A 17,930-nucleotide genomic window follows, 5' to 3' on the forward strand; every position below is an offset into this window, starting at 1 on the left:
AGACTCCACGATATGCTGTGCGAAAAACACTGATTCACTGTAGGAGGGCTGAGTGGTGTACACATGGTGAAAATAAATGAACATATCCGATTTCTGAATGATACTTACAGTGTAACGTGGTGTGAGTCTCTGCACATCCGCAAGTGACACATCAATGCCCATCACTCCAAGAATCAATTGATTCTGAGAAGTAAAATTAAGCAATACCTTTCATAAATGTACATTTTTCACATTATATTTTAATATTAAACTTAATTTGTATAAAACAATTGAGCAACTGCTGGCCTGGTGAGGTGGAGCCAGGCAATGCTTTTTTCACTAAGTATCAGCATTAACTTAGTAAGACTGTGCCAGATGCTGGGAACCACGGCCTACCTTTTGTTAAAACCTATCCAGTATTGCACTGTTATGATGAAGCAGATATTACCATCACACTAACAACGCGACTCAGATATGAACAGGAGCTTTATTGTTGTCATATTATCCCATAAAACACGAACAACATTGTATTCTTCATTTCTTCCTGTGCTATTGAAATATGACATTTTACTGCATTAAAGTTGCAAAAAAATGAAAGCCTTTGCTTTCTACATTCCCATTCTCTTTTTTTAACATCAGCACCATTTTTGCCTAATTGTTAATTTATATAACCGACTCTAATGTTTCCAATATCGTTTTGTTTAAATATCTCGCCACTTGCTTTATTTATTTTGCCCCAAATTCGCCGAAGAAATGTTTCGTAAGACAATTTTTCAGCCGTTCCGAGCACAGAGATGTAAACACGAACAATAACAGGTCAACCACTGTGACACTATTTACTGTCAGACCGGAAGTGCTACTGCTCAACAGATTATGTTATTGGTGACCCTCGGTGCCTCTGGAAGATGCAAGATATTTAATTAGTCCAATAAGTGCCCGTACCTCCAGTTAAATACGTGAGACTTGAAAATCTGGAGCCATTTTGATCGTGTTCCACTGTTACTCCAGTAGGAGGCGATTAAAATGGCTGCACACTCTGCCAGTACATGGTTACCTCATCAATTCCAGGGAGGGGCTGCAGGGAAAGATGGAGCTGCGGGTGAACTGTATGGCGTTCAGAAGGGCAACTTTCCTGTTTCTTGAAATTCAGTCAAGTCATGATGCAGCATGAGGAGGATCTCTCACATACATTTCTAAGCTGCCTCCTTACGGCAATGGACATGACATATTTTATCTCCGAGATCACAGCGGAGGCATAATGTAATGGCCTCTCAGTTGAAATAAAAAGTGAGACCATTGTAAGAATCAGGGGGATGAACGGTCCAGAACCCAGCCACTGTAATACTCAGAATTGCACAGCCTTCATTGTCTGTGTTACCTACGGGCATCATTTTCTACAATAAATTGTGTAATACAAGGACTGTATTTGAAGCATTAATTTCTGCCATAAAATACAAAGGCTCCAAGCTGATCTTTAAAACAGTACAGATCAATGCACATATTCTAAGCTTTTGCTGCAAATGGCAAATTGAATAAATCTATTCCAGTTATTGCTAGAATTTCTAACTTTTTTCAGAGGGTTGCCATCTCCCAGTTTAGTGCTGTGTAAAATTCATAGAAGAGTATTATAATTTTGATATCCTATCATTGCTACAAGTATTTTCGAAGATTGAAATGAAAGTTCATAATAAGTACCTGCCTACATCACACAATAATGACGTATTAAACTCTTGCCCTGGACAACATACCTGGTTTCCACTAGCGTCTTTAGTTAAGTTGAAGACGGGCAGGGTTCCTGTGATAACAAGACCGAGTTCCTATTGTAACGGCAAAGTGACAGGCACATATAGACAAACAGGAATACAAGACACACATAGATACACATAGAAACAACAACAGGTTAGAATATCTGTAAAAATATTGCAATTGAAAACATATTCATCAGGTTCAAATGAACAAAAATTATTCAAATACATAAAACATTCAAGTATGGTAATGTTGTAGTTATGTTACTATAATCCAGAGGCCTACCAATGATCCAGTTCAAATCCTACCATGGCAGCCAGAGAATTTTAATTCTATCAATTGAATATATTTGAAATAAAAGCTAATCTATAATGATAACCATGGAACTATTGGAATTTCGCAAAGACCCATCTGGCTCCCTAACATCCTTTAGAGAAGGACATTTGCCACCTTTACCTGGTCTGGCCGATATGTGACTCCAGACCGACAGAAATGTGGGGCACAATTTACTTCCCACAATGGGCGGGACCCAGTCTCGCAGAGTTAAGTAAGTTTAGAAACCCACTAAACTCTGCTGTCGCAGGATTGAAAGGCCTCGCCAAAGAGAACCTAGCCGGGCGCCCTTTAGCTTGGGGGGGATCGCCCAGGCAATCAGAGGCCCCGAGTGGACAGCTTCCTGGGCACCTTGGCACTGCCAGCCTGGCGCTGCCATGGTTCCCAGGTGGCACTGCCAATCTGGCACTGCCATGGTTCCCAGATGGCACTGCCAATCTGGCACTGCCACGGTTCCCAGGTGGCACTGCTAGGCTGGTAGGGACACCAGCATGGTTTCAAGCTGGCAGTGCCAAGATGCCAGGCTGGCATTTTGCCCATGCCAGGGATCAGACCCGGGGGTGCCCTGCCTGTGTGAGGTGGGTTCCGGGGGGAGCCCCGAGGACATCTTCACTCGTGAGTTTGGGTGTTGAGGGTGTCCGGGGGTCCTGTGGGAGATCAAGAGATTGGGGCACCATTTTAAAATGGTGGAGCTCCTAAGTGCAGGAAACGACACGAAGTGCGGCCAGGACCCGAAATAGCAACAGACTGTAGTTAGATTGCGGGGTTGTTCCAGCGCTTAAAGGACTCAGATTTTTTTGGTTTGATTGTGCCCGTGGTTAATTCTTAACTGCTTGCTGAAATAGCCTAACAAGTCACTTAGTGGTATTCCTGGTCATTTTCTCGAGGGTAATTAAGGATGAGCAGTAACTGCTGACCTTGGCAGTGATGCCCGCATTTCATGCATGAATAAACAAAAAGTATTTTTGGTGTCATGGCCTGCATTGTATCCTTTTCATTTTCATTGTGCTGCATTGAATTACCTGCAGGTAGGTAAGCCCAGTCTGCGCGACATGAATTTCAATCCAACAGAGTCCAAATATCAGGACAATATGATCATATTCTATGTGCTACTACAAATAATGTAAACAAAAGCTCTTGAAGGCCAGTGAGAAAACCGGCCTTGGCTATGAGGTGATGCCTGCTGCGCAATGGGTGAAGGAATAATGATTGAGTTTGCCTGTGATTCCTGTCATGATTGTATTGGCTGCAAGCAATTGCACAGCTCCTATCTGAAGAATGGTCAATATTGGAGAGCTCTGACATCCACACATTGTCTCCCACTATGAGTCAGGACAGTGGGCAAGAAATCCCAAACAATGTTATGCATAAACTGTGCTTCCTGGCACTCAGATACGAGTATTTTTAATCAGATGGTCTCAGCCCTCTCAACTGTCCAGCATACAGACCCATCCTCCTCACTCTCACCTCACGGGGTAAGCCCCCAACCCTTACATTGTATATCATTAGTTTGCAATCCCTTTATATGAGGTCAAATCTTTCCCTAAATGAGGAGTTGAACAGGGCACATTATACTCAACTGTATATATATTTAATGCATATATATTTACAAATGTGAAAGATCGTCAGAGTGTTTGGACACCCGGGCTACTTGTGTACCTTCAAAACATCTTTACCTTTCTTTTTCTACCACTATACTTGGGTGCAGCCCTGGCAACCACAGTTGAGGTGGAGGCAGCCTGTGTGGCGTCTTGGGCGGGAATTCTCTGATGGTCTGAAGCCTAAAGGGCCCAAGGCTTGCTAAAGATCTTTTCTCAGGTGTAGGTGCACTCAACTTGATCTGACCTGCCGAAGGCAGTGGGGTCACTGACAGAGGGGATGTTGAGTGGCAGGGCACCCTGGGAGTGTCCTAGGATGAATCCCCAGGGTGCCTGCTTGGTGCTCTTCCTCCCTGTCAGTGTACAATGGCACCTCTCTGACTCCTTGATGAGTCTGGGCATCTGGAGGGAGGTCAAGGTTCCCCATCCCCCTCTCACCTAGCCACTACTGTACTGCACCTGTGGCTAGGACGATGAGTGCAAGTCCGAATGCATATGCAGTAACCACTGTGTGTTCAGGCTGGACCAGGGTCTCCAAGGCGGCTGCCATTGAGGCAGCCAAGCGCATGCATGCCAGAGCCTTGACAGCAGACAGAAGGTGGACAGACTCCTCTATCCAGCCTTTGATCCAGTCTGCTCATTGCCTCTGGAACCTCTGCTTGAAGTTCCTCTGCCTGTCACTGCCTCTCCAGAGGTACATCATCTGAATGGGGCTGAGCAGGGGCCTGGTCTCCAACAGTCCTCTGAGTGTCCCAGACCATGGCTGTCACTTCCTCGGTTACCTGTGAACCTGTGCTATGGTATTGTGACCTAGAGCCTATTCTAGAACATGCATTCACTGAGGTGAATGTATCTGTGCTGGTGGATGATGAAGGTTAATGCCATGACAGTCCATCCTCTGAGGATTCTGAGTCATCAGTGGTGGAGATGGAGCTGGGAATGGGCTGCCTCCTCTTCTTGGTGTTGATCTGCTTGCTGGTCCTGGAGTGAAGAATATAGCTGATGTTCAAGCAAACTCCCTGATCTAAACAATGTCTCACTCTGTCAGCTGCAGACTGGAGACAACCTCAGTGGCTTCCTTGGAAAGTTCTGTACCGTCATTGCCACAGACACGGTCCTCCTTGGCCCATTCTGCCGATTTCTCCCCGAACGGGGTGAGAACCAAAATATCCGGCAATCCACCACCGGTCTGGCACCACTCCCTCTTTTTGTGAGTATTTTTGTCCTGCAGACAGACAGAAGGATTGAGTGTCATCCCAATGGGTGCATGAGCAGTTCAGGAACATTTCATACCTATTGCTGCTCCTGAACTCTACCCAGTAAGTGATTAACAAACACATTGTCCTGCAATTGATATAATATTTAGAGCATGACGTAGCTGGCACATATTCCGTGCACATGTCACATCCACTACTGAGTCCTGCAACCCAATCTGCTGCCTGACATCGCTGTGAAAGTGCACACTTATACTGCCGATGCCCTTATGAGTGTCAGTTTGCAGTTAGTACACAGTGCCACTTACCCTGGTGGAGCTTTTCTCGGCTCTGGAGACGTGTTCTGTTGTGGGCCCCATGGAAGCAAACTTCCGGTGTGACCTCCGTCCTGGCTGCCTTGGTCAGACAGCGGAGACTCATGCTGCCGTGCCTGAGAAACAGGGGGCGGGATTCTCCGAGCCTCTGAGCCGATCGCTGGAGAATGGGTGTCAAACCCGAGATCGGGTCGGACGCCGCTCCCACGATACTCTGGTCCCCGGAGAATCGGCGTCAATCGGACATGCGTAGTCGACGCGGCGCAGGTTGGGGGGCCATTGAAAGAGGCCCCCGCGGCAATTCACCAAGTGCAGCTGGCCGAGTTCCCGTCGCCGTGGTTCTCTCATGGCTCCATCCGGCGGGAACTCGGCGGGGTGGCTGCGGACTCAGTCCGCGCGCGCTACCCCGGTGGGAGGGCAGGGAGATTCATGGGGGGGGGCCTCCAGGATGGCCAGGCTACTAATCGGGGGCCACCGATCCGCACGACTGGGAGGGGCCTATCTTCTTGGCGCCGGTCCGCGGTGTGGGTCGGCCATGTCTCGCGGGGCGGCCGCCGCAGGCCGCCGCCGTGAGCATGCGCGGACCCCTGACCGGAAGTGTAGGGCACCGTATTCGCAGCCGGAGCTGCGAGGACTACTCCGGGGCCCTGCTAGCCCCCTGCTAATTGGAGAATCAGCCTGGGCTTTCTCCAGGTAAGTCCAGAGTGTTTCGCGCGCGTTTTCTTGCAGGCATGGGGACATAGCCCCATTATTGGAGAACCCACCCAGGATCTTATGGATGGCCTGGAGGGGAACTTGCAGGGAGGCTTCGCTGAACCATGTTGTCTACTCTGTGACATCACTGCTTCTGGCAGGGTCTGAGGACAACAGTAACAATGATTCCACTGGCTTGCAGTGAATCAATGGTTGTCTTGCTTCCCTTTACATATGGAGCCTGCACCTTCAACTCCCTGAGGCTAAGGGCAGGGGTGGTGACTTCCTGCCTGCTCCCATAGCCGTGCTGCTTGTGCAACATACTGAGCTGAGCAGCGCATGGTTGCAGGTGACCAGCCATCCCAGAGTGGAAGACACTCTCATTTCCATTACTGCCCTCCCTATACTCCAGGACGGAGGTCCTACTCCATAGAATCATAGAATTTACAGTGCAGAAGGAGGCCATTTGGCCCATCGAGTCTGCACCGGCTCTTGGAAAGAGCACCCGACTTAAGCCCCACACCTCCACCCCATCCTCGCAACCCAGTAACCCCACCTAACCTTTTTTGGACATGAAGGGCAATTTAGCATGGTCAAGCCACCGAACCTGCACATCTTTGGAGGAAACCGGGGTACCCGGAGGAAACCCACGCAGACACGGGGAGAACGTGCAGACCCTGCACAGTGACCCAAGTCAGGAATCGAACATGGGACCCTGGAGCTGTGAAGCAACAGTGCTAACCACTGCGCTACCGTGCCGCCCTAGCTGGGGAATGTACATGACGCCTGTTATTTTCAGCTTGTAATTTTCTTAGTCTCACTTTGAGGAAGCATCTCTGGTCAACTCCTCCTCTGAAAGCACAGCTAAGATTAGAAATTTAGCCAAAGGTCTTAACTCACATCAAGTCTCACCTCTCACCCCTGTGCTATCTGACTTACGTAGGCTCCAGCTCTGCCAAAGTCTCAACTTCAAAATGCTCATTCTTGTTTCTAAATCTTTCAATGGCATATCCCTCTCTATCCACAAAAATAGTGCGAATCACATTCACCAACAATGAAATGAGCAAAAAACATCAAATATAAATCATGGGTGATTTCAACTACTCCCAAACCAAATGACAAGAAGAGGTAGGGAAGGGGGAAAGACAATGGAGCTTTTACAACTTTTTTGCCATTTTCATAAGTCCAACAGGAATCACTGTTGAATCCAGTAACAGTAAATGATCTACAGTATGTAGAAGTAGTAAGGGGAGGGGGAACATTTGACAATAGTAATGAGAATTCAATACGGTTTAAATTAATGGTTGAAAATGCCTAAGAAAGACAAAGATTGCAAAAAAGTTAGTTTTGAGGGAGGAGAATAGAATTCGGGAACATAAGCTGGAATGTAAATCTAATAGAGATAGAACAACAGAAGGCATTATTTAAAACAGTGATCAATAGAGTTCAGGATAAATATATTCCACTGAAAAACAAGAACAAACACATCAATAATGAAACACAATGGATGATTAAAGAAATTATGCAAGAAAAAGCCAGGTAATAATACAAAGACAATAAGAGAGAGATTTATGTGAAGTCAGGGGATGGACAGAAACGTAGATAGCAACCTAAAGACAAGACAGAAAATGGAGAGCAAGGATTAAAATTTGTTATTCAGATTGGGAGGAAAGGTGTAAGTGGTGTCCCACAGGCATGGGTGCTGGGACCACTATTTTCAACTCAATCAACATTTTGGACTTGGAAGTTAGAAGTACAATTTTTTAATTTGTGGATGACACCAAATTGGGGAGTATAGTAAATAATGTAGTAAAGAAGAGGCCAGTAAACTTACAGAATAGGCATTTAATGGTGAGTTGATTTTAATATCGAGAAGAGTGGAGGCCACATACACTTTGGATAATAAGAGTATGAATGGGGTACAGTTGCATAAATTACGAAAGGTAACACTACAGAATAATACGGTCATTAAAAAACAAAGAATTGGGGATCATTTCTGGAAGGATCAAAATTAAATAGTAAGAGGTTATGCTAATTTTCAAGTGAGCCTTGGTTTGACCACACTTGGGAGCACTGTAAATAGTTTTTGTCTCCATATTACAGAAGGATATAGAGGCTTTAAAGATGGTGCAAAAAGATTTTACAAGAATGATTTACAGAGCTGAGGGGTTATACCAAGAAAAATTAAATAGACTGGGATTCTTTCCTCTAGATTATGGAATGGTTTGATAAGAGAGGCATAGTGGAGAGGTTTCCACTTGCATGGAGACCCGAGCTGGGGGCCAGAAATATTAGAGAGTCACTAATAAAATTCAATAGGGAATTTGAGAGAAAGGATTTTACAGTAAATGGAGTCAGAATGTGCCACCTCAAAAATAACTGAGATGAAGAATAAAAGTCAATTTAAGGGGAAGTTAGATAAATAGAGGGGAAAAGGGAAGCGATAAATTTATTGTTGGGGTTCAATGAAGAAAGGTGGGAGGAAGCATAAACACCAGACATGGATCTATTGAGCACATTACCTGCTCCTATGATATAAACTCAATGTACTTTGATAGAAGAATTTAATTTGCTTTCTTTTTTAAAATCTGCCTGATACAGCTGAGTTAGTGTCCTGTCAGCTCTACCCCTGTAATGTGTCCTGTCTGGCTTGGTTTTTTAGTCTTACTTCAGCCTGTTATTCATTATAATATTGCTCATCTTGCTCTCAGTCGCTGCAGAATTCTCCTCTCCAATATTCTTCTCTTTAGTAACGGGTGAAGTACTTGCTAAATGCCCCTGCAATTTTCTGATCATCAATAAATTGACAATCCTCGGGGTTCCACTTCACCTCTAACAATTCTCCTTTCGCTGACATACTTGAGGATAAGTGGAGATAACAAGGGTTTCATTGTAGTGAAAGTAGGTTGGTTAGTACAGTTTGTTGATATTTCACTTAAGCTGTAGGTAGACATGACTATGAAAGACAACGGACCAATGCTATTACGATGGATGCCTGAGAAAAGCAATCAGCTGGGATTAAATTTCCCCAACATTTTTGAAGTGCTAATTGGAGTGACTCATTTCAATTTTTATAAATGATAAATTGGGATTTATGCAAAGTAAAATGGTCCCTAATTCCCCTTCCAATATGGTAGATTGAGCAAGGTCATTCACTCCAGCGGTAGAGTTTAAAGGTTTTAAAGTTTGGCAATCCTCGGAAAGATTTTATTTTTGTACGGATATCAAAAAATGATTCAAATATTAATGAGAATAGCGATGAGACCAGTAAAAATTGATTCGGCCCTTAAATGTGACATCGCCTTTTAAGGTTAAGCATCTAGATTTCTGCAACAGAACAAAACACACCAGCACCACAGAGCACACGGAACTAGGTTACTGCATTTCCGTTATTCTTTACAAAAATAATATGCGGATACCGCCATTCATCATTTTCTCTCTCTCCTCGTATAGCTTCCTCATTGGCTGAGGGTTACTAATCATGGTAGGCCCTAAGAACAGTCTCAGCCAGTGCAGACATTGAATCCAGGCTGTTGGCAATATTCTGCACTGCACCCTTGCCTTCTAGCCACCTGAGCTAACTGACCCCTTTACATCTTTTACTCATTTGTATTTTCTAATTGGGCCAAGAAGCGTAGGCAATAAGAATTAATCTTTACAATACAACAAGAAGTCTGTACACAGGACTCAAGTTCAATTAAATTCAACTAAAAATAAAAGAGAAGCATTAAATGCCCTTATCTTCACATGATATTTTGGCTGCACAACTTAAACTGGAAACATTTGCTTGACATGCTCAGATTTTGTAAAGGAAAACGGTGACATGGTTTGGTGTTTTTGTTTTATCTGATTGTTGGGATTTAAGGGCTGTCATGGTCATCAGTAATCAAAGAATGGCTGCTCCACAGTCATTTATTAGGCTGGAGATAGGATATTCGGCCCTCAGGACGTCCCATCTTTAAAAGCTGCCAGCCAATTGGATGGCCGGCAACTCAGTAGTCTCAGCAGTGCCAGGCAGGTGTGGTGACCACTTCTTGGACTACAGGCAGTCCTCAATGATCATCGCTGTAACCAGATGCCAGGTTAAGGGAGGAGGGATTTTGTTGGAGTCAGGCTGTCAGGCCCTGCCAAAGGGATAGGGGGTCTGAGAGGCTGGGGGAAGAGACCAAAGAGGGAAATATGATCTTAGGTTAGGGGTCAGTGGGCTATCGCGATGGGTATAGAGGCCCTGCAAAGGAGGTCTTCCCCACTTGCCCAAAACCAGCCAGTATAATTAAAGCTGTCAGACTACCTGCTCGGCATGGGTTTCCCCCTGCTATGGATAAAATAGTGGTGGGGATGGGATGAGGTCCTTATGTGACCATTAATTTGCCACTTAAGTGCCTCACAAGATCCAAGGGTGCTTGGGGACACCTTCACTTGCCCACATAAAATGTCATGCCACATGCTGAATTTTACAAGTCCCCCTTCAAATCCATAGAATTTACACTGCAGAAGGAGGCCATTCAGCCCATCGAGTCTGCACCAGCCCTTTGAAAGAGCACCCTACTTAATCCCATGCCTCCACCCTATCCCCATAACCCAGTAACCCCACCTAACCTTTTGGGCACTAAAGGGCAATTTAGCAAGGCTAATTCACCTAACCTGCACATCTTTGGACTGTGGGAGGAAACTGGAGCACCCGGAGGAAACCCACGCACACAAGGGGAGAAAGTGCAAACTCCACTCAGGCAGTCACCCAAGGCCGGAATTGAACCTGGGTCCCTGGAGCTGTGAAGCAGCAATGCTAACCACTGTGCCACCATGCTGCCACTTTATTTAAAATCACTGATAGCAACTCTGGATTTTCGTGTTACTCTGTACACATGTGGACTCCAGGGGCGGGATTCTCTGACCTCCGCCGTGTCGGAGAATCCCCGGGGGTGGCGTGAATCCCGGCTGCCGTATTCTCCGGCGCCGGTTTTCGGGCGGAGGCGGGGTTCACGCCACGCCGGTAGGGGCCGTTGGCAGCGGCCCCCCCGGCAATTCTCCAGGCCCCGATGAGCCGAGCGGCCATCGGTTTTTGTGAAGTCCCGCCGGCGTGGATTAGACATGGTCCCACACGGCGGGACCTGGCAGATAAGTCGGCTGGGGCAGTCATCGGGGGGGGCGCGGGGGGATCCGACTCCCGGGGGGTCCCCACGGTGGCCTGGCTGTGATCAGGGCCCACAGCACGGCGGGCAGGCCTGTGCCATGGGGGCACTCCTTTCTTCCACGCCGGCCCCTGTAGGGCTCCGCCATGGCCGGCACGGAGAAGACACCCTTCCGCGCATGCGCCAGAATACGACGGCAGTTCTGCGAATGTGCGGGATCACGCCGGCCCTTTGGCGCATTCTCGGACTCGCGTAGTCCCTTCGGCGCCAGCCGCTCCGGCATCCACAGAGCCCCTGGAAGTGCGGAAAATTCCACTACTTCCAGTCGGCCCAATGCTGGAGTGGTTCGCGCCGTTTTTGACGCCGGCGTCAGGCCTTCGTGCCGATTTCGGAGAAACGCGATGCATGTATTCCTGTCAGTATTAAGTCCAGCCTTAATGTTTGCTGCTGCATGTTTCGAAAGGGAACTTCCTGCTATTTAAATGAAATATGCAGATGCCGCCACTTTCCTAGTCAATTATATTTCTGCCATACTGTAAAGTTGGCAGTGATAGTGGTCCATATCTTGCTGTCAAAATAATGGCAAGGTTAATAGCACTCTCCATTATTTCTGTGCAAATGCCCACAGCTCATTCAGGTGAGGGCACATGCCTGGTTATACAAAGAAATCCAAACGTCGATGTCCATGTTGCAGCACTCTGTCACTAGCTTTTCATGGTCTGACTCATCACGGAAATTAATTAAGTGCGGTGAACGTACTGTATTTGCACAAGAGTTACAGTCTTAAACTCACCACAGAAAATTAGAATTGGTCTGAAGTGATGCAAGAGCCTATTTGGGCCATTTGGGGTTTGTACATATTTATTTAAAATTGTAATAGCTGAGCGAGATTTTAATTATGTGCTATTTGTTATTTTCTATGTTCTATGTTCTATGACTGCCAATGAACAACTCTGGCAATAAAAGTCAACTATTGTTAGTCGAATTCTAAATGTTGTATAAATTTTAAAAGTGTGAAATTTAATAAAATTGAAGCATTTATTTCTCTTTTCCTTTCTGTCTTTTTATTTTCTCTCCAATCCAACCTTTCTTTCCATTTTTATTTCCCTCGCTGCACCCGATTTGACATCAGATTCACCCACTCGAGTTCATACTTCCTTCGCAATCCTTCCAACATTAATTTTACAATTGCTCAACCTAATTGTTTAAGGAGAATCACATTTGCTCACTGTGTTCATTCAGATCCCAGGTGCCTGGTTTCCCTTACAATTTCAGAACTCGCGGTAGAAAATATCATCAAGATTGAACTGGCAAGGACAAATATAAATAATGGCAGATCGTTCGACTCACTCCTACAGCAAATTACAGCATATTATGTCCAAAGGCTTATTGTCATTGGCTGGGAGTTTAATTCTGGTGAGGGGAAGGGAGGAAATGTAATGAGCCCATCGGAGCCTCTAATGGTCAATATAAGAGGAATGAATTACTCTTGCAACTAGATTTGTAAGTTGTTGTTTCGGTTCAATGTTCTGCAAAGGTTTTGGTGAAAACATCTACAAATATTTCTTTTTATTATTCACTCACAGAATATGGATGTCACTGGCTGGCCAGCATTTATTCCTCGTCCCCAATTTCCCTCTAGAAGGTGGCGATGAGCCATTCTCTTGAATACAACTGAATGCCTGTCTAGGCAATTTCAGAGGGCAATTAAGAACCAACCACATCGGTGTACATCTAGAGCCACACCTAGGCCAGGTTTTGATAAACGATGTGGTAATTCCATGGTCAACATTATTGATATCAGCTTTTGATTCTATATTTATTTCTATAACTGAAATTAAGTTCCCTAACTGTGATGGTGGGCTTTGAACTCTTGTCTCCAAATTACTGGTCCAATCACGTAAGGACCATCCTGCCATCTCCGTTCCTTTGTTGAAGTTCTCGATCTCCGACTTCCTCTCCTGTGTTGAGTTGCTAACTGCCATCAGGAAGATGTTTGATTGGCTTATTAAACGAATGGCAACCATGTTATTCATGTCTGGAGAAATCACGGTGTCTTCACAAAAATATTAGGTTTGTTTGAATAAGCATGTTGAATTGCTCCGAGACTGTTCAATGCATTCAAGTAAAACAATTGATTCTCTCTCACACCCTCCATTCTTGCAGCTTTCGTCTCTCTCCTCTTCCCTCTTTCTGATTTGCTTTCTGTTCCTGTGTGGCCCCTCACAGTTTTGTCATTATCCCTACCCTCCGATTGTCTGACTGTTCTCAATCTTTCACTCTCCCTCTTTCTCTTAAGGGCTGTGTTTTCTCACTCTTGTATATATTAATCCCTCTCACTAGAAATCTCCGATGCATGTGCCTTTCCCGTTTACACATTTTAATTAAAAAAAAGACTTTTCCAAACCTTAAGGTTAGCCATAATTAGATACTTAGACAAAGGTTGAGACAAGGTCATGGAGAATGGTGGTGGTGGTGTTGGGGGGGGGGGCGTTAAAATGCTGGAAGAGATATGGGGCAGGAATATAGTTAAATAATATATTATGCAGGTAGCAAATTTTTTTATATAGCCCTTCTTACAATTGTGTATTCATTCAACACATCAATGGATCTCCTATGGTGCTGATCACAGTAAGTTGTAAGATAGAATAGACACATTATACCATATAACACACATGTATTAATCTACAACTGAAGCACACACCAGAGTAACTTGATATGTCCTAATTACTGTGCAAATAATAAAATCTTTTCAGGAGGGAAATTAGAATTGGTAAAGGAAAATATCGCATTAATAATCGTCACAAGAAAACACCACCAATGTTCTTACAACCATGGGGTGAAATCTGGATCCTTCAGCGTATTTATTAATGCACAATATTAGAAACATAATCCTGTGGTTTGGATTTACTGGGAGCGATTCTCTGAGCCCCGCGCCGGGCCGGAGAATCGTCGCAACCGTGCCACGACGCCACGGCGCAATTCTCTGATGGGCCGAGCGGCCACGCGGATACGACAGAGTCCCGCCGGCACCGTTCACCCCTGGTCGCTGCCGGCAGGAACTCTGCACGAACGGTCGGGGGGCGGCCTGTGGGGGGGGGGGGGGGATTCCTTCACCAGGGGGCTCCGATGGCCTCTGCCCCCCGGGCCCACTTTCTGGCGCGGCCGGTCCCTGAACACCGACACCATGTTGAGTCGGGTCGGTGTGCTAAAGTCCCCCGCGCATGCGCAGGTTGGCGAGGCCCAACTGCGCATGCGCGGGTTGGCGCAGCGCCCATTTGACACCACGAAAGGAGGCTGGAGCGGCGTGAACTGCTCCAGCACCGTGCTGGCCCCCTCTGGGGGCCAGAATCGGTCGTACTAGGGCCCGGTTTGCGCCGTCATGAAACGTGATGGTGTTCACAATAGCGCAAACACTTGGGCTCCATATTGGAGAATTGCCCCCACTATCTTTCCATGTTAATGTTTCCCCAAAAGGCTGACCAAATTAAACAAAAATAGTATCCTCACAGGGTAAAGGAAAGATTCCTAAAACATCCTGGACTGTTCCAGTCAAGCCTGTTATCTGAAGCTGAATAAATTTGGTTATTGTTCCTTGTATCCTATAGGAAAATGCAGCAATTAGGAAAATGCTTGGCAATTTCTTAAAAGGAGAGAAAGGGAAGACTAACTTGAACTGGGGGAATAAATATGAAGTTGGAGGGGGGGGGAGCTTTTTTGTGAATTATGAAGAATGAGGTGGCTGATAAGATAAATAGCACTTTACTTTAAACCGGTTCAGAGCATGACTAAAAGCAATGAGGTTAATCTTTTGTACTAACTCAGTATTTATGATTTCATTAAGAGATTGCTCTTGTTTATTAGTAATGTCATGCAAGATGCCATATGCTGTCGATAACTTGAGTAGTTCATGAAGGACAAGTGAGTTAGAGGTTGAGCTGAACATGTAGGGACAAACTGCAAAGCGCATGGCTCCACAGATGGCATGTGTAAACTCCTGAACAGCTGTTCAACAGCATCCTATACTCCCCACTGGTCGCTGGTGGCTGAGTGTTGCTTTATACCAGTGATGTACAAAGGAAGTGTTACTGTGGCTACAGCACCAGATTCAGCACTGAATAAATGTCTTTGGATTCTACATTCTCCCCACCCATGACCAGTCTCTCCAGTGTTTCATTTAAAAAAAAAAAAAATTCCAATTAAGGGGCAATTTAGCGTGTTCAATCCACCGACCTTGTACATCTTTGGGTTGTGGGGGCGCAACCCACGCAAACACGGGGAGAATGTGCAAACTCCACACGGACAGTGACCCAGAGCCGGGATCGAACCTGGGAACTCCGCGCCGTGAGACTGCAGTGCTACCACTGTGCCACCGTGCTGCCAGTGTTTCTATAGGAAAGAGACTAATGGATCAATCAACTTCAACCTCTGTCCCCTTGGCCACAGACCTGCAGTAGGGAGAGAAAATGGAATGCGCAGTCCCCACTCTCGCAATGCTGCCAGTTGGTCACAAGCAATATGCCTGTAGGTGACCTGGCAGGTGTAAGCCTTAAGAGAACATAAAAGGAAATGCAGAAGGCAGTGACTCTCACTGACTGACGTTACCCTTCAAATAACACTTTGAGTGGATATATTTATTAAATGTTAACTTATTGCATTGAAAGAGAAATAACCCAACAGCACAACACAGGTGGAAAGTTGTGCTGATTGAATATTTTTGGGAGATGGAACCATTTCCGGATCCCGACCCTGCATGTGTCAAAGGCGTACACTCCAGGAGGCTGCTTCCGAATTGTTTGCCTCTTCCACCCAATTAAAGATGGCAGGTGGGTTCTTGAGGTTGAAGACCCAGAGGGCAGCCCCACCAGGAGAGATGGGCACTGCTCAAACAGACAGGAGATCACAATACCACCATTCCCCTTATCATGAGGATTATTAAAGGGTATGATTAATGTACCCATCACTGACTGATCTTCCGGCGTTCATTGCCAATCTTCCTGGTCCCAGGCGCAGATTTCAAAATTCAAACAGAAATCAAAAACGTGATAGTCAAATGAAAGGAAAACAAAGAAGGGTGACCAATGATCAAGAAAATAAATTTCATGTGAGGTAGGGATACTTTGTGTTCCGTTTCGAAGTAGAAGTGTTATTTCAAATATTGCTATGTTTATGGTCTCAGTGTTGTGTGCCTCATTTGATTGATGTACATGGGGCTGGATTCTCCGTTCCTGAGGCTAAGTGACAACGCCAACGGAGGATCCATGGTGCTCCACGATGGGAACATTGGCACGAAACCCGCACCGATTCCGCTGCCGGTGAGGGGCTAGCACTGGTGCCACGTGAAACACCAGTGGAACGTGCAGAAAGCGATTGAAAAATCGCCGGGTCCATGCTGGGCAATGTAGGGCTGACAAGCTGCAGCCGAATGTACACCTACACATCCCCCACACATACACCGATTGCGCCGGAAAGGATGGCGCCGGCTGGACAAGACCGTGTACCCACCCACTCCGACCCCACGACCCACATCCTGGCCACCCCACCACTACCCCCAGCCCTGGCAGAAGCCCCCTGGCCAGTGGCACAGATCTCGGTCGAGTGTGGCGGTGCTGGATACTGTCTGCATGCCCTCTCTCTCACTCTTCGCAGGCTCTCGACCGCTGAGACCAGAGGTGGCCTGCGCCATTGGGAACTCGATACATCAGAGGCGGATCATCGCGGGTGAGCCCGCTAATGATATTCCAACGATGTTGCGACTGCACGCGCTGTGCGTCTCGATGACGGCGATTTGGAGAGGGCGGAGCATCGCGACCCTGCATCAAACCTGCGTCTGCCGCGATTTCGGCGCCGGGAGCCATTCTCCACCCGATCGGCATTCCCAATTTCAGCATCGGGTAATGGAGAATCCCGCCCATGGTATCCCTGCTATTCCTGTTGAACGGCCCATGTTAATTCTGTGTGCCCTTGCATTCATAAAACAGCAGTCTTACATGGATGTAAATAAACATAGTAATTGATGAGCTTTCTCAGGATAAATATTTCATTAATATTTTCTTTGCCAGAAGTGCATTTGTGGAAGTATTTCGCTCTGAACAATTTCCAACATGTTCATAAAGGGGAGGTTAGGTACAGAGATAAATATCACAACATCATTCTGAGCTGAAAATGTATTTGAAAAAGTTTAACAATTTATTAAAAGGAGTCAAATTAAATTGAACTCAATTCTGTCACTCACTTTGCTTTTTGTTAAGGTGAAAGGCATTTTGTTTTGGATCCTCATTGTTGGATTACTCTATGTTTCCCTAATTGGAGCCATTCAGTTGTCATGGCGTCATTTTATTTTGATTGAAATAATAGACCCACAACGCAATTGAGACCGGATACATCTGATTCAAAATAATTAATGTGCTGAATAGCACCACGTATTGTTTAATTCAGGCAGGTAAACCACTTGTGTTATTATAACTGCTCAACATTTGCACTATTTCAAAAGTAGTTCAGGTGTATGTTACCAAACACAAATTCTTCCAGTATCCCGCTTTACCAGTTTTGCGATGTCTATTTTTTACCTTACGTTACGCGAGGGAGATATTTGGAAATTAGGCCCAGAAATGGGATTGAAGATGTAGCGGGCAATTTAGGGGCTAAACAGACTGAAAACAAAACCCCTGCGAGCATGGAGTCAGAGAGATACGTCCACACCTGACTGGGTTACATTGTCCCATTCAGGCTTAAACCCATTAGTGGGAATACAGGATGCCCCAGATCCACTGTCCTTCGGGACACTCCTGTCTGTCCAGCCATTAGCCGTTACAGAGCCCGATGGCATCGTTGTCTGTAAATGGGAGGTTAGTTGCAGATCAATAGCATGGTTCTGTTCTTTTGTATAAACTGGAGCGGACAATCAAACAGCCAAGATAA

General features: G+C 45.9%; 1 protein-coding gene across 4 annotated transcripts in view; it reads right to left on the bottom strand.

The window, feature by feature from the left end:
* The window catches only part of LOC140387976 (voltage-dependent calcium channel subunit alpha-2/delta-1), an 890,358-nt gene that overhangs the window by 169,802 nt on the left and 702,626 nt on the right, over positions 1-17,930 (bottom strand). For all 4 annotated transcript variants that reach the window (XM_072471400.1, XM_072471399.1, XM_072471398.1 and 1 more), the window contains 2 exons: positions 1,728-1,796; positions 109-183 (listed from right to left, as the gene is read on the bottom strand). In XM_072471400.1, coding sequence (XP_072327501.1) covers positions 109-183; positions 1,728-1,796 — 144 coding nt within the window. The remainder of the gene's footprint in view (positions 1-108; positions 184-1,727; positions 1,797-17,930) is intronic.

This window comes from Scyliorhinus torazame, chromosome 13 (assembly GCF_047496885.1).
Source record: "Scyliorhinus torazame isolate Kashiwa2021f chromosome 13, sScyTor2.1, whole genome shotgun sequence".
NCBI lineage: Eukaryota > Metazoa > Chordata > Chondrichthyes > Carcharhiniformes > Scyliorhinidae > Scyliorhinus > Scyliorhinus torazame.